Source organism: Equus quagga, chromosome 14 (assembly GCF_021613505.1).
Source record: "Equus quagga isolate Etosha38 chromosome 14, UCLA_HA_Equagga_1.0, whole genome shotgun sequence".
Taxonomy (NCBI): domain Eukaryota; kingdom Metazoa; phylum Chordata; class Mammalia; order Perissodactyla; family Equidae; genus Equus; species Equus quagga.
In genome coordinates, this window is record NC_060280.1 from 30,357,141 (window position 1) to 30,380,282 (window position 23,142).

The 23,142-nt window shown below is 37.1% G+C and overlaps 1 protein-coding gene across 3 annotated transcripts in view; it reads left to right on the top strand.

Moving 5' to 3' along the window:
* Positions 1–23,142, top strand: part of UVRAG (UV radiation resistance associated) — a 305,917-nt gene that overhangs the window by 181,422 nt on the left and 101,353 nt on the right. For all 3 annotated transcript variants that reach the window (XM_046685391.1, XM_046685392.1, XM_046685393.1), the window contains one exon: positions 5,028–5,193. In XM_046685391.1, coding sequence (XP_046541347.1) covers positions 5,028–5,193 — 166 coding nt within the window. The remainder of the gene's footprint in view (positions 1–5,027; positions 5,194–23,142) is intronic.

Here is a 23,142-nt window from a genome sequence, read left to right on the forward strand (position 1 = left end):
TCAATTTTTTTAAGACAAGAAAATTGAGGCTCAGAGAGATTAATTTTTCTAAAGACTGTACTAGCCAGTGGCAGAGCTGAAGTCATCCCTTGCGGGCCTCATTTTAAGGTCCATATTATTCCTGTGATGATGCAGTTTTCTTCCTTGTTTTGAATAATAATCTCTTCCAAACTTCTGACAGCTTTTTAGTGTTCTGTAGCAGAAGCTTCCTCTAGTGAGGGAACTCTAAACTGGTTATTCTGTGACATTCAGGGGGCTTTGCTGGGATAGCCTTTACATTGCGTGGGTTGGTGCTATTTGAAACTGTGCCACAGGGGCCCAGCATTTACCTTGCGTTTCTCGATGGGTAAGTTACTGTTAGAGTACTCCAAAGAGACTGGGACACGACGGGAGAAAGTTGTCCAGCAAAGGGTATTCATTTGCGTTCCATTGGCCGAGACATTTCTCATAAAAAAAAATGTTTGTGTGTGTTTTTAAGTAATCCATAACACAAGAGCCTTTTGTGGTAATGAGACCCAGATTTCCTTCTGTGTCTGTATCCCTTTATGCAGGCATGATTTCTTGGAAAGGAGAGTCCATATGTCAAACAGTGTCTCATTGAGAACATGGAATGATTCCATAGATGCTGTGGCAGTGATTAGAATCTTAAATATTTTGTCCTGTCTGGATCAGTGGGTGCTTGGTTCCTTAACGAATCAGCTGCCTCAGTGATTGGGAAGGCAGGATGGTAAGAGCTTTTAGATCACTTATTGTACTTGGATGCGTTTGAATATTAATAGTTTGTCCAACACATAAGTCAAAGGGACATTTGAATTTAATTATAATGTTGTCACGGCTGTTGTGTATTTGTGCAGTTTATCATAAAAATTACACAAAAGCTGTAGTCTTGAGTAACTACCTACATTTAAGAAACAAATGAGGGGCTAGGAGCGTGACCGAGTGGTTAAGTTTGCTCGCTCCACTTCGGAGGCCCAGGATGTCACCAGTTTGGATCCTGGGTGCGGACCTAGCACCACTCATCAAGCCATGCTGAGGAGGTGTCCCATATAGAAGAAGTAGACGGAACTGCAACTAGAATATACAACTATGTGCTGGGGGGCTTTGGGGAGAAGGAGGAAAAAAAAAAGATTGGCAACAGATGTTAACTCAGGGCCGATCTTAAAAAAGAAAAGAAACAAATGAGAAATATTTATTAAGAGGAAACTGCAGATTTTTGTTTTGTTTTTAAGCCCCTTAAAACATTGTTTTAATCAGGATCTTTTTCACATACCTGAGTCTTACAGTCTTCCTGTCCTTCCCTGAATTCTCCCACTCCCCCTCCAGCTTCTCACCAACAGAGCTATCATCTGCGACCTTTCTAACCCCCAGAGCAACGTAAGGAGCACAAACCTCTGCTCTGCATTCGGTGTTAGGGATGTCATTAATGCTTCCTGGAAAAGTACACCGCAGAGAGCCAGGTTTTGGCTTTGGCAGGTAAAAAGTCTTTTAGATCTTGGAATGCTGGAAACCTTAAACCCTTTGGTTTTTTAGCTAAAGTGGTTGGCAACAGAATGTGACATCTGAGGTTTCTGGCCAGCAATAGCCATAATTAACCACACGAGCTCACGTTTTCCCACTGGAGGGTCAGCGGTCTTGGGGTGATGAAAGTGACTTCCCTCCCGGGAGGTGGTTTTCCTTTTGAGAGTATCGGAATACCCTTGGGCCCTGTAATGCCTCACCCGTGGTCCTTTTAAAATGCTTTTTAATATAAACCTTCGATATTGGAAATCCAACACCACAGTGTTTAACAGTGAGGCCATGACTGAGCACTATGATCTGAAATGGGAAACAACCTAGGGTTTTTAATGGATGGAGCGGGGAGTCCTGTGGTGGAAACAGTGGTGAGTGTGAATAACTCGAGTCAAAGCTGATCTCCGATGTTAGCCAGTTTTCAGTTTTTGCTGTTTCTTTTTGGTTTTTGAGTTGCACGTGTATCTCTAAGACTTCTCTTAGAGATACCTTTTTATCTTTAAACTTAAGCAAAATTGTGTTGATCATTGAAGGGAGGTGATGTTAGAAGAACAATTTTTGTTCTTTCCGTATATATGTGAATATAGTCTCAAAGCAAGCAAATATAATTCTTTAGTGTTACCCCTTTAGTGATATGGAAAAAAATATAGATTCTTGAGTGTTTAGCATTGGACAGAAGATTTTGACCATTCATAGTTTGCATTTGACCTATTTGGAAGGCTGATTTCAAATCTTCCTGGAAGTTTTCAAATCTTTTTCTGTCAAGTCGTACAGGAAAGAAAGAGCTTCGTGTAAAGCACATGCAAGGAAGTCTGAACTTAGTGTAGTATTATCCTTCATTCCTATTGGTCCTCTTCTTCTCTCCCCTCAAAAGAAGCTTCTGAAAGACCGAGTTCTTTTACTGATAGGAATATTTTAAATTTGATAAGCCCTATTCTTTTTTTTTCCTTTATTCTTTTTCTCCCCCAATCCCCCCAGTACATAGTTGTATATTTTAGTTGTGGGTCCTTCTAGTTGTGGCATGTGGGATGCCACCTCAGCGTGGCTTGATGAGCGGTGCCATGTCCGCGCCCAGGATTCAAACCAGCAAAACCCTGGACTGCTGAAGCAGAGTGTGTGAACTTAACCACTAGGCCATGGAGCCAGCCTCAATAAGCCCTATTCTTTACAGAAAGCAAGTGGCAGGATTCAGTGACCTCTGATGGAACTCACCGTCTCAGCTGTGACTTCCGGGATAGATATTTTGGGGGCTAGGGTGTAGACACAATTCTCCCTCTTAGTCCACCCCGCATGATTTTTGCCTGTATGGCTTTGACCAAGTCACATATACCACCTGAATCTCATTTTTCTCATCTCTGAATCGGTAGCATCAGACTCAGTGATTTCTAAGGTTTCTCCTAGCTCTTATATGATATGATGATTAAATTATAATATAATGAACTTACAATGTATGGTAATTTTAGTCTCTAAGGTAGTGTGATAGACATTTCAACAGAAGTAAAGTGTTGTAGGACTGAAGGTACTTGAGTGGGACTGGGGCAAGAGGACATGGTCTCTAAAAATAGTTAGAATTCTAGTCAATTAGGACATGACTTGGTAAGCTGAAATGAACTCTGTTTGATTTTTTTCATCAGTTTGATTTGAGAAAACATCAAACATTAGTTGAAAACCCCATTCTCTGTCAAGCACTGTGCCAGTCACCTAAGGACTCGAAGACTTTTTATGTGTTTTTTGCCCTTACTAGAAAAGGTGAAGAAACTCAGGTGGTACATGTGTGTCATATGCTTGAGATGTTCTAGACTCCCAAGTTAAAAAATGTTATCTATTCCACAGTCAGATTCTGAGACAGTATGGTAGAGTGCTTAAGAACAGAGCCGTGGGGGGCCAGCCTGGTGGCGCAGCAGTTAAGTGCACACATTCCGCTTCTCAGCGGCCTGGGGTTCAGATCCCGGGTACGGACGTGGCACCACTTGGCAAAAGCCATGCTGTGGTAGGCGTCCCACGTATAAAGTGGAGGAATATGGGCACGGATGTTAGCTCAGGGCCAGCCTTCCTCAGCAAAAAGAGATGTTAGCTCAGGGTTAATCTTCCTCAAAAAACAAAGCAAAACAAAACAGAGGCCTGGGTCTCTCAGGCCAGCCTGTGTACTAGCTGTATGACTTTGGACAGTTTCCTTAACTCTTTGAGCCTTAGTTTCTTCATCTGTAAAATGAATGAAATACCATATAAAAGGTGCCCAGCTTAGTAATTGTTCATGAATGAATGACTGTCATAGCTAAACTGCTGTGGTCAATTCTTGATGGAATAAAAGTATATAATACAAATTACCTATTTTTATAGTATGATCAGAGAGAAAACAAGTGTCTGCTATGGTAGTCAGGGTAGAGAATTCACTGAGGAATAGATGAGTATAATGGCATTTCTACAATAAGAAGGTATTGCTTAGATAACTAAGTATAAATATAAAAGAAAAATGTGGAAAATATTGCTAATAATTGAAGTTAAAGGTACCCATAGAAATCAGAGAATACTCAACCTAAGGTTATCTCGATCATTTCAGCCTTTCTCTAGCCAGACTTACTCCAGATTTTGTGTTAAATCTTTTAGTGTGTGTGTGTGTGCATTTGTGTGTGAACTTTTTAAAGCATTTTGGGAATACTGTGTACCAAGCAGTTACTTTTTCCTTTTTCCTGGGGCAAGCTTAAAACTTTTTGTTGTATTACTCTCAGCTCTGAGTACCTGGGTGATTATTTATCACTTGGTAGGTGGTAGCAGAAATCTGGATGAGGAATTAAAAATGTAATTATCCATGACTTCTTAAATGATAGATGCTTATGTTGGACTATAGGATACATGCATTTTTTCCAACAGTTGCTTCCACCTAAATTGCATAAATAGGGGATGTATATTAACAGTGTGGTTTTTGACCTTTTGCTTTTACTGTTTAAAATGTTTTTCCCCCATCCTATCTCAAACCTCACACTCATTTATGCAATGCTATCTTTATGATTATTGAGAACATACTGCATAAGGATACATTATACTATTTCACTTCACCTTAGAATTAATAATGATCTGCAATAGTACGGCAGTACCACTATATTGTTTATAAGTTGTTAATGAATAATACATAATGCTTATATAGTGCATTATGTTTAAACCTCTAAAACTAATTTTCACATCATATAATAGGCTCAAGTATTATTTTTGCCTTTAAAAATGCTGGGAAAGAAAGTAATGGATGTTTGAGTGCGCGAAGAACTCTTTTTTAAAATATGTATCAAATGTTAATCTCATCACATTAATTATTGTGAAGTAGTTTTAAATATAGTAGATGAAATTTCAGGTCTTATTAATGTGTTTAGATTAGTATAAAATTCATAGAATTTAGATAAGTGATTATTTTATTTACCAGTCATTTCTTATAAAATCTCTTTTGAAGTTCATTTATTATGATCTTGTAGTTACATTTATAAGGTGAATAGTTGTTTTCTTTTCCTCTGCTTTTGAATTTACAGCGAAAGATGATGGAAGCATTGCTGTGGCCCTTGGTTACACTGCACACTTGGTCTCCATGATTTCCTTTTTCCTTCAAGTGCCCCTCAGATATCCTATAATTCATAAGGGATCTAGATCCACAATCAAAGATAATATCAATGACAAGCTGACTGAAAAAGAGCGAGAGTAAGTATCATTTTTTAATATGTTTTTAACATCAAGCCAGTGTAAAACATGAAATATGGTATAAAAATCTAAAATGTGACCTACATTGTGGCAAGTTTTGTATATTCTTTGTAAAGTGCTCCATTTCTTTTAAATAGAACGTAGACGTTCATTTAGATTGTAATGGAGCAACTCCGGTGCTGCTTAAAATTGCTAATGATCGCAAAAGTGGCTTCAGTTTAATTTGCTTTCGAGAGGACAAGTATGACATACTCTACAGATATTCATGTAGTACCTGTTGCTTGCTAGTCAACAAGTGAAATGGTTAAAGATTTGTCAGAAAGACAACCAGGAAGAGGATAAAAGGCTTGGCGGCAGATGGTACATATATGAAAAATGGGTTAGTGAATGGGAAGATACATCAGTAGAAATATTCTGACCAAAGTAAAAGAGATAGATTATACTGAAAAGTACTAGATATAATGTAGGACACAATAAAGAGGCCTTATATACATATAATTGGAGTCACAGAGAGGGAGAAGAGAGCACGTAGGATAAATGCAATATTTTAAGAGATAATGACAATTTTTCAAATTTGATGAAAGACATCAAGGTACAAATTTAAGAAATATTAAATACAACACAAAATAAGTACAAAGCAAACATACTTAGGGAAATTGTAGTAAAACGGCTGAAAACCAAAGACAAAGTGAAAATATTAAAAATACCTAGAAGGAAAAGAGCAAGACTGGAAGCTAATTTCTCAATAGAAACATTGGGAGCCAAGAGGTGATGCGATGACATTTTTAAAGTACTGTAAAACAGTGCTGCCAACTTAGAATTCTACACCCAGTGAATATATCCTTCAAACATAAAGGCAAAATAGAGACATTTCAGACCATCAGAACTGAGAAAATGCATCCCAGCAGACCTCTACTAAGGGAAATACTGAAGGCAGAAGAAAAGTAATCTCACACATTTTCCATGGTGGAAATGCAAGAAGGAACAAAGAGCAACAGAAAGGGTAAATATGAGCCTATCTAAATCAACTGGTAATGTCTCATTAAATATAAGATAGTTATACACAAAATATATTTAGAGTTACAATGCATGACTAACATAAAAGCTGGGAAGTGGGTATGAAATTAAAGAGCTCTAAGATCCTAGCATTGTCTGGAAAGCGGTAAAGATGCTAATTTATATTAGACTCTAATGAATCAAGGATGCATATTATAATCTCATAACTACTAGAAGAGTTGTTTTATAAAAGCCAAAAATTAATAGAGGAGATGCCTGGAAAAAATTTTTAAATACTTGATTAATTCAAAAGAAAGCAAAACAAGAAAGGAAAATGAACATTAAACAGCTGGGACAAACAAAACAAATAGTAAATTTGTGGATATGAACCCAAACTTATGCTGTAATTATATTAAATGTGAATGTCATTAATTTTCTAGTTAAAAATAAAGATTGTCATGTGAGTAAAAATCTAAACTCATCCTGCTTTCAAGAGACACCTCAAATATAAGGGCACAGAAATATGGAAAAGAAAAGAGTGAATAAAGACATATTATGCAAATATTATCCAAATGAGAACTAGTATAACTATACTATATCAGACAAAGTAAAATTAAAGCAAGTTAATAAACAAAGTGGGACATTTTATGATAATACAGTCAATTCTAAATATTTATGGCCCTAAAAGTATAACTTCAGACATATGGACAAAAATTGACAGAACTACAAGGAAATCCACAATCATAGCAGAGGTGGAATGTCCCTTTTATCATTGTATACTGCCCCTCTTTGTCTCTCACTGCCATTTTTATCTTGAAGTCTGCTTTGTCTGCTATAAGTATGGCAACACCTCCTTTCTTTTTTTTGTTGTTAGCTTAGAGTATCATCTTCCATCCCTTCACTCTGAGCCTGTGTTTATCGTTAGAGCTAAGATATGTTTCCTGGAGGCAGGATATTGTGGGGTCTTGTCTTTTAATCCACCTGGCCACTCTGTGTCCTTTGGTTGGCAAATTTAACCCATTTACATTTAGAGTGATTATCGATATATGAGGGCTTAATATGGCCATTCTATCTGTTGTTTTCTGGTTCTATATTCTCCTTATTTCTCTTCCCTTGTATTTCTGACTGCCATTTCAGTTTGGTGATTTTCTATGATGGTTTTCTCATTTTTCTCTTTATTTACTATTTGTGTCTCTGCTGTGATTTTGTTTAGTGGTTACCATGGTTTGTATAAAAGATTTTATAAATGAGATAGTCCATTTTCTGATACCCTTGTAATCTCCATTAGCCTAAGCAGGTTCTATCCCTTTCATTTTCCTCATCTAAGTTATTGTTGTCACAAGTTATTCTGTTTTGTATTGTGAGTTTTTGGATAAAATGAAGTGTTTATAGTTATGTTTGATGCTTTCCTTCCCTTTATCCTTTATGTTAGAATTAAGTGTTTGCTAACTTTTTCTGATAGAGAGCTGCAATTTTCTGATTTTATCTATTTATCTCCTTGCTCAAGGTTTTGTAAACTTTTGCCTTTTTGTTTCAGATATGAGGGCATCCTTGATCATTTCTTGTAGGGGAAGTCTAGTGGCAATGAACTCCCTCCACTTTTGTTTATCTGGGAAAGTTTTTATATCTCCATCATATGTGAAGGATAATTTCACTTCATAGAGTATTCTTGGCTGGAAGTTTTTGTCTTTCATTATTTTGAATGTATCATTCCAGTCTCTCCCACCCTGTAAGGTTTCTGATGAGAAATCCACTGAAAGCTTGATAGGGGTTCTTTCGTAGATTATTCTCTTCTACCCTGTTGCCCTTAATATTTTTTCTTCGTCATTGACTTTTGCCATTTTTACCATTATATGCCTTGGAGAAGGTCTTTTTGCATTGATGTAATTAGGAGTTCTATTGGCTTCATATACTTGTAAGTCCAGCTCCTTCCCTAGGTTTGGGAAGTTGTCAGCTATTATCTCTTTGAACAAGCTCTCTTCTCCTTTCTCTCCCTCTTCTCCCTGTGGAATACATATAATCCTTATGTTGTATTTCCTAATTGAGTTGTACGTTTCTCGAAGAACTTCTTCATTTTTCTTTTAATATCTTACTTCTATCTCCTCCTCCATCTGAAGCATTTCTAAATTTGTGTCCTCTAAATTACTAATTCTGTCCCCCATAACATCAGCTCTGTTTGTTTCAAGGTTTCTATGTAGTTTTTTATCTGATTCATTGTGTTCTGCATCTTTTGGGGTTTTTTAAGAGTTTCAGTCTCTTGTGAATAATTCTTTCTGCTCAATAATTTTATTCCTGAGTTCCTTGAACTGTCTTTCTGAGCTTTCTTGTAACTTATTGAGTTTCCTTATGACAATTAGTTTGAATTCTCTGTCCTTTAGATTATACATTTTTGTGGCTACAGGATTGGTTTCTGGAGACTTGTCGTTTTCCTCCTGCTCTGATGTGTTATCGTAGTTCTTCATGGTGTTTGATGAAATGATCCTTTGCCGGTGCTTAGTGGTAGCATCAGGTCACATATTCCACATGCCACCACTGGGGGGAGGGAGGGCAGGAACTGTGTTTTCTGAACCTGCCGTGTATGCTGAAAGTTGTGCCAGTAGGGCTCATCTGTGTTTGCCGGCTGGCTGCAGCCACTTGGTGGGTCACAGACGCACACCCAGGTGCTCTGGCATGGATCCGCTGCCTTGGCCAGGGACTGGCTGAGCTTAGGTGCTAGGTAGGGGGAGGGGGGGACTTTCTTTTCTGCACATGTCAGCCCCCACTTGACTCATAGGCAGTTCGCCTGGGCTGCTGCACTTGGTGGGGGTTCCCATGCAGTGGCTGAGCTGCACCACTTAGTGTGGAGCATTCTTGTGGGCCACACTGCATCTCTGAAAGCGTATGCGTTTGCACACAGTCCTGCCTACTCCCCTGCCTCCTCTTACAGTTGTGCTACAGCTGCCGTATGAGGACCTGTGACCTAGATTGCTACCACTGTGGAGGGGAAGGGGATCCGCTCACTCCCTTCCACTCCTTCCTGGGATCCAGTATCCCCACCTTCAGATATATGGCTGTGTGGGTCTCTCAGAGGTCCTGTTGTGCTCTGTAGGGAATCTTCTGTTGATTTTTGAATGTTCATTTAGTTGTAACTTAGCGGGGAGAGACTAAGGAAACAGCTCTCTACACCACGATGGTGATGTCGCTCCTTCCCTTCACTTTCTTTATCGTGTCCTTTGATGCACAAAAGTTTTAAATGTTGATTAGGTCTAATTTGTCTGTTTTATTTGTTTGTTTCTGGTGATTTTGGTTTCATATCTAAAATCCATTGCCAAATCCAAGATCGTGAAGAATTATCCCTATGTTTTATTATAATAGTTTTATCATTTTATCTCTTATATTTAGGTCTTTGACCCATTTTGAGTTAATGTTGTATTTGGTATGATGTATTGGTCCAACTCTATTCTTTTGCATGTAGATATATAGTTGTCTCTTCACCGTTTGTTGAAGAGACTATTCTTTCCTCATTGAATAACTTTGGCACACTTGTTAAAAATCAGTTAGCCATAGATTATTTTCAGATTTTCACTTGTAGTCCATTGGTCTGTATGTCTACCCTTATGTCAATATGATGATAAGTTTTGAAATTAGGAAGTGTGAATCCTCCAACTTTCTTCTTTCTCAATATTGTTCTGGTTATTCCAGGCCCCTTGCAATTCCATGTGAATTTGAGGATCATCTTTTGCATTTTTGCAAAAAAGCCTTTTAATAAGCTGTTGGATTCAGTTTGCCAGTGTTTCATTGAGGATTTTGGCATCTATATTTATAAGGGATATTGTTTGTAGTTTTCTTATGATGTCTTTGTCTGGCTTTGTATGTGGGCAATAGTGGCCTCATGGAATGAGTTAGGAAGTATTCCCTCCTCTTTGATTTTTTGGGAGAGTTTGAGGATTGCTGTTAATTCTTCTTTTCAATGTTTGTGTGAATTTACCAGTGAAGCAATGTGGTCCTGGACTTTACTTTGTTGGGAGGTTTGGAGTACTGACTCGATTTCTTTACTTGTTATAGGTTTGTCCATGTTTTTTTATATTCTTGAGTCTATTTAGATCATTTGTGTGTTTCTAGTAATACGTCCATTTCATCTAGGTTATCTAACTTGTTTTCGTATAGTTCATAGTATTTTTTTTACAATTCTTTTCATTTCTGTGGGGTCTCTAATAATGTCTCCATTTTCATTTCTGATTTTAGTTATTTGTGTCGTCTCTCTTTTTTTCTCTTAATCTAGCTAAAAGTTTGTCAGTTTGGTTGAACTTTTCAAAGAACTGACTTTTGGTGTCATTAATTTTCTCTCTTGTTTTCCTATTCTCTATTTTGTTTGTCTCTAATCTTTATTATTTCTTTCATTCTGCTAGCTTTGGGTTTTGTTTTCTGTTGCTTTAGATGTAAAGTTAGGTTATCGATGTGATATTTTTCCTTTTTAATCTCAGTGTTTACACCTATAAATTTCCAAATCTCATGAATTTTGGTATGATGTGTTTTTATTTTCATTCATTTCAAAGTATTTTCTAATTTCTCTTGTGATTTCTTCATTGACCCATTAGTTGCTTACAAGAGTTTGTTTAATTTTGACATATTTGTGAATTTTCTAGTTTTTGTTCTGTTATTGACTTCTAATTTCATTCATTATGATGGAGAAGATAGCTTGTATGATTTCAGTATTTTTAAATTTATTAAGACTTGTTTTGTGGCCTAACTTATTGTCTATCCTAGAGAGTGTTCCACATGCCCTTGAGAAGAATATGTATTCTGCTGTTGTTAGATGCAATATTCTCTATATGTCTGTTAGGTTTAGCTGGTTTGTAGTGTTATCAAGTCTTCTTTATTCTTATTGATCTTCTGTCTAGATGTTCTATTATTGAAAGTGGGGTATTAAACTCTCTAACTATTATTGTAGGACTATTTTTCCCCTCAGTTCTGTCAACGTTTCCTTCATATATTTTGGAGCTCTGTCATTTGTTGCCTGTGTTTTTAGTTGTTGTTCTTGATGAGTTGACTCTTTTATCAATATGTAATGACCTTTTTGCCTCTTCTAACAATTTTTGACCTAAAGACTGTTTCGTCTGATATTAGTATAGCCCCTCCTGCTCTCTTTTGGTTGCTATTTGCATGGAATATCTTTTCCTTTGAACCTATTTGTGTCTTTGGATTTGAACTGAGTCTCTTATAGGCAGCATATAGTTAGGATCATGTTTTTTATCCATTCTGCCAATCTTTGCCTTTTGATTGGAGAGTTTAATTTACTTACACTTAATTATTGGTATGGAAGGACTTTTGGAAGGACTTTTGCCATTTGGCTATTTGTTTTCCATATTTTTTACAACATTTTTGTGCCCTTTTTGTGTATTTGCTCCATTACTGCCTCTTTTTTGTTTGTTTAATTGATGTTTTTGTAGTATTCCATTTTGATTGCCTTCTCATTTCCTTTTCAGTAGTATATTTTTAAGATATTTTCTTATTGGTTATTCTGGAGATTACAATTAATATCCTATATTTATAAAAATCTAGCTTGAATTGATACCAACTTAACTTCAATAGTTTATAAAAAGTCTGCTCCTGTTTACACCTCTGTGTTGTTATTGTCACAAATTATATCTTTATACATTGTGTACCCATAACACTGTCTTTTTTACTTACCTATGTAGTTGCCATTTCTGGGATCTTATTTCTTTGTGCAGCTTTGAGTAACTGTCTAGTATCCATCATTTTGACCTGAAGGCCTTAGCCTTCACTTCTTGCAGTTAGCTAGTGATCAGTCAAAGGTGAAAGCCTGGGGTCTTCTCAGGTCTTTTGGAGCATGCATTCTGTTCTGGGCATGTGAGTACCTTCTGTCTTCCCCAGTATATCTGGGCATTTTTGAATGCACTGATTTCTCAAGCTGTCCCCAGCTTTTCCTCCCAGGCTTTAGGCAGTCTGTTGTATGTCTCAGCCTTAATCGTTTTACATAAGAGGCTATGGGTTGTTTGCCTTACATCTTGAACGATGTCCCCTGCTTCTCACCTCTGAGTGAATTCTGACTAGGCAAGCCACAGGCAAGCACCTTCATTATCCTTCAGGTGGCCCCTAGACAAGTTAGAACAGACAAACACATGTTTTGTTAGAGGAAGATCTGCCCTGCTGCCTTAAGAACCAGGGATCAGGGCCCCAACATTGAAAATGCGGGCTGCTGTCTTCAAGACCACTGCTGAGCTGGAGTGGGGGTTAGAGACAGAGTCAGTAAAAATGCTGCAAAGCTTTCCTTCTGATTTTGAGTTTCCTTTTTCTTAATTCAGTGTTCAGCCGGTTGTTGTAAACCTTGGACTGTTTTCCAGAGTTTTGGCAGAGTTGATTCTGACAGTTTTGCTTGATTTTTTTTCATTCATCTCTGGAGGGACAAGTCCTTAGATCTGCCTACTCTGTCATTTTGCTGACATCATTCCATTTCTTGGTTTAATGATGAAGAGCATTACTGACAAGGGATGAAAGGACCCCTAGATGATTTTAAGCAAGAGAGAGAACCATGACCAGATATGTCTTTGACAAAGGTCAGCTTGCAGTTTGGTGGAGAATGGTCACCCTTCCCTAGGTTCCATATTAATAAAATTAAGTGTCTCTTCAGATTTTTATCAAATCTGTGCATGATGACCTGACTTCACATATTAGTTACGTGGGAAAATCACTTTGGGAGCTTGAAGGAGAGGTGTCCCTTAACTTGATTAATACTCTTTCCCCAGATCAGCTACACACTTTAATTTGTGAAGGAGCAGCTTAACATGTGGGCAACTCCAAGTAGTATGCCCCAGTGCGCGGAGTAGCGATGATTTGTTTATTGATTGATTGATTTTCCTAAGTAATCTTGGAAGGCCAGCTAGATTTAGGTGATTACCTGGTTTGGGGTTGGTTTTTTTGGCAGCTAGGAGAACCACAAGAATTGCGTTTTTGTGAACTCATTTTATGTTCTGCCTCTGTCATCTCCCTTTTACTAGAAACACATATTGTATTTTATTGATTCCAATATATATGTTTCTGACATTTTAAATTGCTAAAAATGAGATGTACCTTAGAATTAATGGTGTGTCATAATATGATTGATAGCATTTATTGTTTCTTAGTGGTATATAAGTTAATGATGCTGTCTTAGATTTTGTGAACCATCAGATATTTTAGCTAGTTTTATGCACTTTAGTAAAGCACTTCAAATCCTTTTTGGAATGACATATATGTATAAATAAATATATAAAAATGTATTTATTGATTATAGTTGTTGATTGAATCAACCTATCAATTATTCTTAGCTTGGATCACTGAAAAAGCAGATTAGGCATGGTTTTCTTTTCTCCTGAGTGTGTCAGTTTTGATGTAAACCTTTCCAAGGTATTAGGTGGAATCAGGTCTTCATGGGAGATGGAAAACAGGAATTGAATGACTCATTGGACTAATTATATTTAATGTAATAGGCTTCAGCATCCTCAGCCTCTGCCCTATCTGATTACCTGCCTCATCTGGCTATTGGCGTGTGAGATATTAGAGTTCAAAGCCCTATTTAGCCAGTTTTGCTAGGGAAAGAAAAAGACCAGCTAGTTCTTTCCGTTGTCTGGCCTGTTTGAAGCCTGGGTCTGGACAGATGCCTTGCCTGAACCATTGCTTGTGCACCTGCACACTGTAAAGGGAAACTCTGCAATCTTTGCTGTGTTTCATTTTGAGCCTCAGACCACAAAACCTGAAGGAATGTTACTAGAGTTGAGCTGCAGTATGCTTTCCCCTCTTCTTTCTTCTTTCACTGAGGACTGAAAAGTGGGTTTTAAAGTGATTTTTGAAATGTATTAGTCATTGTCATTGTGCTACTTAACTATCTGTTAGATAATACATTCAGAATGGGTTAAACAGTCACTGAGCTAAGACATAGCTGTCAGAGCATATGGCCTTTTCAAGCCCTCAAAAGATGTCTGAAATTTTTGCTTTGTTCTCAGAAGGAGAAATAGGGAGTGGTATAACTGGCAGGCACTTTGAAACTTCCTGGCCTGTCCACGACAAGGCTTTTACAAATCTCTAAATGATGGCCAGCTCTTTTTCTGTGCTGGAATTATTGGAACCTAGAGAAATGTTAATTCTGCTTTTCCCATTTCCTTGATTTTTTTTTTTTTTTTGTACTTTATTCCTTTGGAAGATCTTGACTAAAACTCCAAGAGTGACCTTTTTTCATTGGTTCTGATTTCTCTTAGAGACAGAAATTCTAGAGTACAAAGAAATTGTGATATGTCCAAAATCAGGTAATATTGGGCCCATGTCATGGTCAACGCATACGGATCTGATGCTCATGAGAGGAGGGATGGTCTGTTTTAATGATCTCTCACCTTTTTTGTGAGTGGGTACGTAGGCAGTCACACATATTTATATATAAAGGGGCTGGCCAGATAGGTCCCCACTCCTGTGACTTAAGTCTTTTATTTTTCTTGCAGTCACGTTGGCATGTCTAGAGGTTTATGGAGCTTCCCCTCCAGCATAACTAGGTTGCTTTTTGCCAGGAGGGAAGAGACAAAGGAATTCACAGAGTGGCTGTGAGCAGACTGATCCCCTGTCTCTGTATTCCTTCAGCCTACCTCTTGGCCTGGCGACACTGACATGTTGAATAAATGAATGAAATTTTTTTCTGATGGTGTCTCCTTGACACAATTAGAATACTTCGAACATTATTTTGTATAAGTAGCAAATTCTATGTAGGCATAGCGACTGGCACCTGGGATTTTGTTGGTATAAAGCTTATATTGAAAATATAAATGTTTTCAGACTGCTGTAATTCTGACGCTTCATTTTTCTATTGGTACGTGCTTCAGGCATACTTAAACACCTGTTGACAACATCTTATATTAAGAATTATAGATTCCTTCCTATAAAAATGCTCAGCTTCTGTTTGTTAATCAAGCTATTTTTAATGCAGAGAGTTCAGAAATGGTTGCTGTTTTCACTAAATTAGCATCTGTTTGCTTTCATGACACCCGATTAAATCTGATGGCTTCCTTCCAGAAGTGGGAGATTTTCACATCGTGCTTAGGCTTAAGTGCTGTGGCTTTAATTTTCAGCTCTTCTACTGTTTATCCTATAAATTAGAGCATTTCTTATAACCTTTCATCTTCATTTTATTCTAGGTTGTTGCTCAGGTGCTGGCGTTTAGAGCCCTCAGTGACCCAGAACTCAAACTTCTAAGTTGAACAATGAATGTGATGACTTGAGGCAGTGGAAGAGTGTGGACCAAACGCTCTGGTTTTCTGTTTTTCCTTGCTGTGCAACTTAAAAATATAATCAAACAGATATTTCTCAGGGTGACTAGTATTACTGAAATGAATGAAATTATTTGCTCTTTTGGATTTTCTACTTGATTACAGGAATGTGACCTAAGTTGAAAAATCTCTGTTCACGTGAAAACTTTCCTTAAATGTCTATAGTCCAACTCCATTATAAGGGTACGCCATGGAACAGAAATGAAGATGAAAAGAATGTCCATGGAGAATTGTAGACTTACTGTATTTTGGAAGCAGACAGAACGTTCTTAGGTCATAGGATTCAACCCTTCATGTCACACATGGAGGAACAGGTTGAAAGATGAAGTGAGATTATGTAGCAGGTTAACTACACACTTGCTTTGATGTGACCCACCGAGGAAAGCAAGCCCAGAAGATGTTATGCTGATTGGAAGTGTAGTACTTTTAAGCAAATATTTAGGAGATGGAAGAAGTGTGTTTTTCAAAATCAGTCTGTATATGAGACTGAAAATAACCCTTTTCCGAATTTAGGGAAAGCCACCTGATGAAAAATGCCATGATGGTAAAAGCAGAGTCACTATGTTCTCAGTGAAAATGTTTATTACTTAAGTCCCATTTATCTGTTGGTTCACCTAACGTTTGTTATTTCTCTAAAAGGTACAGCATGAAATGCCGCTCTTTCCCTTCTCTCTTGCCTCAATTTATTTAAACTTGGCAGAGTTAGTTTTTGTTTTTATTTCCAGGTATTTATGGCCTTGGAGTTATGTTGGCTTTACCTCTTATCAGTGAGATACTATGGACCTGTCTTCTCTGAGTCTTGGTTCACTTGGTATAATACCTATCTCACTAGGTTGTTATGAGGATTAAATGAAGCACAGTGCTTGGTACATAGAAGATGCTCAATGAAATTTTGCAACTAATATTATGGATATATTGAGTTTCGCAATAGGAATTCTAGGTAGCCATGTAGTTTTTGTGTGTTTGTGTTTCGTGTGTGTGAGGAAGAGTGGCCCTGAGCCAATCTTCCTCTTTTTCCTTGGAGAAGATTGTCTCTGAGCTAACATCCGTGCCAATCTTCCTCTATTGCCTCAATCTTCCTGTATGTGGCATACCCCCACGGCATGGCTGATGAGTGGTGTGTAGGTCTGCACCTGGGATCTGAACCTGCAAACTCTGGGCCACCAAAGTGGAGCACACGAACTTAACCACTACGCCACCAGGCCGGCCCTACCATGTAATTTTTTAATAATTCTAGGTGCTAAATGGAAAGGTGGGCCTAAGAAAAGGTTAAGGAAAATCAAACATGCAATCCAGTAGCATAGTCCTAGATTTCCTTTTGTAATAATGCCATGAGGTACAGCACCTTTCAACAGTGGTATACATGCACAGGACTAATGAAGTTTCCCAGAGTGCAGCGAAAAAAACTGTTGCGGGTCTGAAGGCTTGTCTCTTTTATTTCAACTACTCAGGGAGTTTACTGCCTAATATCCACTAATGAGTCAAACAAGTGGCCGTATCTTAGAAGCTATCGGTTAGTGAATGCTGAAGCCCTTATTCTTAAAAGGAATGGAGAACATGTTCAAACTAAATAGTTCCTAACCTGGCCTGCTGCTTACTTTTCAGTCTTATCCCAGTTCTCTCTCAGTTCATAACTTGTGCTTCAGTCAAACTCTTGTTTTCCGAACACACTGCATTATTTCCCACCTGGATACTCTTTGTCCATGCTATTCTGCTTATCTGGAACGCCTTCCCTAGCCATCTCTAGGATCAAAATTGTGGTTGTACATAAAGCCCTTCCTTATTATCCAAAACTATTCATAAACTTTCTGGATTTCCCATAGTTTGGCATACTCTCATAGCCTTCATTTCATTTTAACAACAGCTCAGTGATACAAGTGGGGTATTAGAGTTATTTGTCTTATTCTCGTCTGAAATATTTTCAGTATGGAAACTGCGTCTTACTTGGCATTAAACTTACTCCTTTGCCTTGCAGAGAGCCTTGTGTTGTTTAGACACTCAATAAATATTTCTTGAATTGAATTAGAAGAGCAAAAGGGGTGTTCGTTTTTGCAAATGCTATTAGGTAATCTGACACTCCACATTGTAGCCCACAGTTTTAAGTGGATGCTCTGGCCAGGACAGTCGTTATTTCATGCAGTCCCTCAGGACCGGGGCAAGCTATTAACTTCAGTGTCTGTTGTAGTCCACGGCACAGGCGGCAGTGCTGATGGGGTCGTTCAGGAATGAGAGCAAAGACCGTGTTTTAAAATGAGGAATCCCCATGGAAATTTAGGCAGGAGAGATCAACAAAATAAAAATGCAGAAGGTGGTTGCTGGGTGAGACAGGAAATGAACCCCTTGTGAAGATTAGGCGTTCCACCGAGAGAGGGGAAATGTGGAAAATGAGTCAGAAGTAATGGTGCAGCTATTTCATTGCTGACACTTGGAAGCATATTGTCGTGTGTGTCGTTTTTAATGAAGTGTGCTTTTATAGTGCTGATGTTATTATCTGGATGAGGAAGTCTTCTCTGGTATTATTGTCAGCTCAGCTTTCTGCAACTAACTAAATTAAAATACAGTAATGTAATGGGACAGTGGGATAAAAAAGAAAACCAGATGACTCTGACATGTGACCCCAACTTGAACTTAGTGCTTTTCTGGTTTGCCTTGTACTCAGATCAGAACAGAGGTTCAGTGTAATGCCTGGGGCCGAGGAGAAAGAGGAATGATATGTTTAGTTAATAGTGGGCTATGTCATGGGCTAAAGATTGTTACGTTATTAGAATGTGTGAGATCAGTGTTTCCCAGCAGGAGGTCCCAGAGCGTCAGCGAGCTCTCCAGGTAGTCCGTGACTGACTGGCTTTTTGCAGTCTATTCTTATGTTTCATATGACAGCCTAGATGCTTTGGGTTTTGATATGAATTAATCATTTACTCTAATAAATGACTATTTTTTAAGTATTACATTGAAAGTAGCACCATTCTTTCCTTTAATTCTTATATGTTTGATTTTTTTGGTAGGCAAATAAAGAGGAATATGAGGATAATTATATCAAGTGAGAGAGTTTAGAATAGGTGATTTATGGAATCTTTTCGTTATCTGAAGAAATAAATGGATGAAAAGAGTAAGAAAATTATTTTGAGGTAGATGTGAACTTACTTTAACTTCCCAAAGCATCTTATTTTAATAATTCTTAAGGTAATTTTCTAAGTGTTAAATTTCTGTTCTGGGTAGTAGTATCATTGTAAAACAAATTTACGTCCTTCTCTTAACCAGATAGTTCTACTCACTGCCATGTTTTTATACCTCTCCCCTATGATAATTTACGATTAAGAAGATCATCAGATGTAACTTCTGAATCAGATCAAATGATCAATTGGTTTTCATAGTGTTTTTCTACTCTAATTTCTTGAAATGAAAAATTGATATGAGAGTTAGTTCACATGCAGTTAAATCACAAGAGAAGTAAATTACAAAAAGTTTATATTACAGTGAAGTCAGACCATGTACTGAGGACGTGATCTGTACACAGTAGTCACTGCACAAGATGCTGGCATTAGGTAAAATGACTCAGCTGCTGAAGTGGAGTCAGGGATGGACAGCAAGTCGGCAGACAATCATACTCAGCCTTGTCAGGACCGTGTTAGGGCTCAGCATCGGGTTGAGTTGGAGGTAGCAGCAACAGCATGCTTGATGAGTTGGTCCCTAAACATCTGAGCTGCTGAGTGTGGAAGAGGATTGGGAGCTGTCCAAGCGAAGGTTAGAGGCAACAGAAGGACACACACACTGGCACAAAACGGCTATCGCACCTTTCCAGTGACCCAGGCTTCCGGTTTCTCCCCCAGCCTGCTTGAGTGACTTCACTTTAAGTTGCTCAGCCGTTTTCTTTTAGGCATAGATAAAAGAAGGATAAGTTTATAATTCAATCTTTAGTCTGTGTAAAAATAAAAATTACTTTCAAAGATGATTAGCTTTAAGTGGTTAATATCAATATATATTTATTCGTTTATTCAAAGCATAGTAATATATCTTTATAAAGTGTTTTGGAGCACAGATTGGTTATAATAAATATATGACTAATTTGACTTAAACATATGGTCACTTCCATATATAATCTGACAGGGATAAACTATATTGGCATTTAAATAATAGAAATTGTGTATTCTAAACTTAGGAAAGGAGAAACCATGGCATTCCCGTTTCACTTTTCTGAAAGAACTTTGGCATCAAAAACACATCGAACCAGCTTATTTCACCTCCCTAGCCTCAGTGCACTGTTATGCAGATGGATATAATGCCTTTAGAGAAATGTGAGGAAAAAAAAGTTTATATAGAACTAAAATTGCATATAATAGTCACTCAGTAAATATTTGTACATGAATAAATACATATAGTAGTCACAACATTAATTTCTTTCCCTTCTACCTGAATGTATTAATCTCATTTCATTCCAGTAGAAATGAGAAATTTGGAAAGTCCCTGGCTTTTAACTCGGAAAGGATCTCTTAAATCACAGAAACACACAGATGATAGTATGTGAAATGATCCGTAATTTTTATTTCATTTAAAAAAACTTACAACTAAAGAAAACATAAACAAAATGAAAAGACAAGGCATATATCAGAAGATATTTGTAGCACGTTGATTAACCATTGGTCCCTATCCAGAATATATAAGAAAAACCTTTATACATCCATAATAAAAGGAGCAAACAACCCATTAGAAATATGGACATAGTATATAAAGAAGCTGTTACAGAAGAACAAACCCTAAATGTCTAATAACTTAAGAAAAAGTACTCAGCGTCACTTGTAATCAGCCAAAATGCAAGTTTAACACCAGGAGAGATACCATTTTATATCCATCAACCTGGCAAAAAATAGAATGTCTGCTTATTACTTAATTTGGTGAGCATGTGTAGGAAAAGGAACTCTCATCCTTTGTGGAAGTTTCAATTAGTTCATCTATTTCAAAGGGCAATTTGATAATACAGTTAAATGTGCACAAACCTTTCTCAAACTAGCAACCTCACTCCCAGTTATATACTATAGTCTTAAGTAGCTTTTACATATATGCAGTCTCTATATATTTGTCTGTATTATATACATAATTAAACAGATTATCTCTTGGTTACTTCTGTTATTCTGTATTGGAATTATTCACAATTAAATAGCTGGTATTTAGTTTTTTTAAAGTCCCTCTATCCTTTTACCTATTATTTTCAGAGTCTCCGTTACTGTGAAACATTATTTTCTTTTAATTGTTTTAAAGCTTCGTCCTGAAGGACTAAAATGCGTGTTTCTTTGTATAAAGCTTCTCCTTTCTTTCTCATTATTAACACAGGATTGACATGGGTGGTTACCTTTTCTCATAATTCATATCATGTTTATATACCAGTTCTTCCTTCTTGATTGGTTTAAAATTTATGACAGTAGTTCTCTGTATTTTCTTTTGAGCAAATATTAATGTTAATAATGCCTAGGACTTTGAGTGCTGCTTGTTTATATTATGGAAACCTTTTTATAAAAGACTTAGAGAAAAATTAATTCTCCCCATGCTGCCTGTTAGTAAGTCCCGTCTGTAAATGATGGCTCCCGGGGTCATGATGTGGGCAGTCTAGCGATGAAATACTAGAAGTGTTAACTGTAGTTCGTTATAGGAATTTACTGCTGTAAGTTAATTAAACACACCAGTAAGCAACTGAAGCATTTTATTATTTTAATTTGTATAAATAGAAGGTTGGTAAGCTAATGTGAAGTGGCAGGTCTTTTGGAGTTTGATTGACACGTATACTGAAACTCTTTTAGACGTGTAGATGACGAATGAATTTATTGAGACATCTTCTGTTGTAAGATATTCCATACAGGGAATATTTATTTTTGAGTATGCAGCAGCATAATTTTGTCATTTCTGGCTTTAAAAACTCGCTAGAGGAAAAACTTTTTAGAGGTCATCTTGTAATATGGAATTTGCTAAATATTATTCTCTGTGAAATATACAAGAATGTCTTTTATTATTTTCTAATTTCTGTATTATTTGTGGTCTCTGCATAAATCACAAAATGGGAGCTTCGTAAGTTGGTTTAAAAGGAATTTCGTAAATAGCATGTTATTTTCCCTCAGATTTCTAGGGGAAATGATAGGTAATATTCCGTTCTAAGGGGATACATATTGGTCACTTTTAATTGGAAGAAGTTTCTCTTCCCATTTTGCATCATTTTGGGGGGAGGGAGCCTACTTGTGTTTTTCGTATGCAATTTGGAATAGACGCTTAACTCAATTTTGCATTATTTTAACTGCCGGTTCAGAATCAAGGTTCATGGTATCAGAATTCTGAATGCAGAAATGAACCTGCTCACCTGTTCATTCGTCCATCGCGTGTTTAGTAAGTAGGTACTGTGTGGCACACATTGTTCTAGGTCTTCAGAATATAGCAATGAACGTTATCAACAGTTAAAACGATCTTTTTCTTCAACATAACTTAGTTTTTAAAATAAATTCTGTAAATGCTACTGAGTATCTGCTGTATGAATAGATTTTATGCTAGATGTTTTTACAGAAGAGATACAGACTAAGACAGTGAGCGTATTATCTGCACTTATCTACTTTGAGAGATAATAAAAATTAACTTATTTCATGCCTTTTATTCAGTAACACTCCTTTCTTTACCTGGTATCCCCTTGTCTTGTGAGCACATTGCAGGATTTATTAGGCATCACCCTGGGAGAACAAAAGGAAAAAAATCTGATTTTGAGCAGAGAAAAATATGGCTGGTTGATAGGTAGTTTGGGACCAGTCTCAGCAGTCATTTTGTTGTTGAGACTAGAGGCCTGATTATTGACTGCAAAGTACTTTTTGACATTTTGGGACTAACTTAAAAGTTACTTTGCTTGGAATATCTATTTTAGTTTTTTGGCTTTTCAAGTGAAAACTTTATTATGCTTAAATGACCCAGTGCTCACTCCCTGCAAAAATATGCTAATATCAGGACCTATTTATACGACAAGACTAATTTAGAGGAACAATGGTGTTTATCCACTCAAAACTAGCCAATGAAATAAAAGGTTACAAATGTTAAATTAGAAACGCCGTGATTCATTATTATGAGTTTCTCTCATGGGTGTTCCTACATGTACGCATGCGCACACATAGAGCAATATCAGGCATTATTAGAAAAATATAGGATTCTTAGAACTCAGCCAATCATTATGTTCACCAGATGTCTTTTGAGTAGGATATCCCTCTTTTCGCTGTTGTGTTCCAAACACTTGAACTCCTGGAAGATACTAAAAATCGATTTGACCATAGATACACTTAAAGATTGCCCAGTCTACTATCTTTATCTAGGCGTTACTGAAGGTTACATCGTTTTATGGCTCCTTCAGTTGACTCTTTTCCACTTTAATCTGTTATGAAACGTCCTGGGGTTAGAAATCCAAAGCGGAAATCCAAGGACTTGGGAGAGAAAAGGCTAAAAAATAGAAGAATACTTACCTAAGGAAATAGGAATAATAATCTGAAGAAAGATGTTTAAGTATATTCAGAATTCTCAAAGATAAAGGAGGAAATAGCATATTTGAATTTGATAAAATAATCAGATTAGGACAATATGAAAAACAAAACTGATAGACAAACGCATTTATGGTCTTACTTACAAAAGTACAAAACAAGATGTATGCATG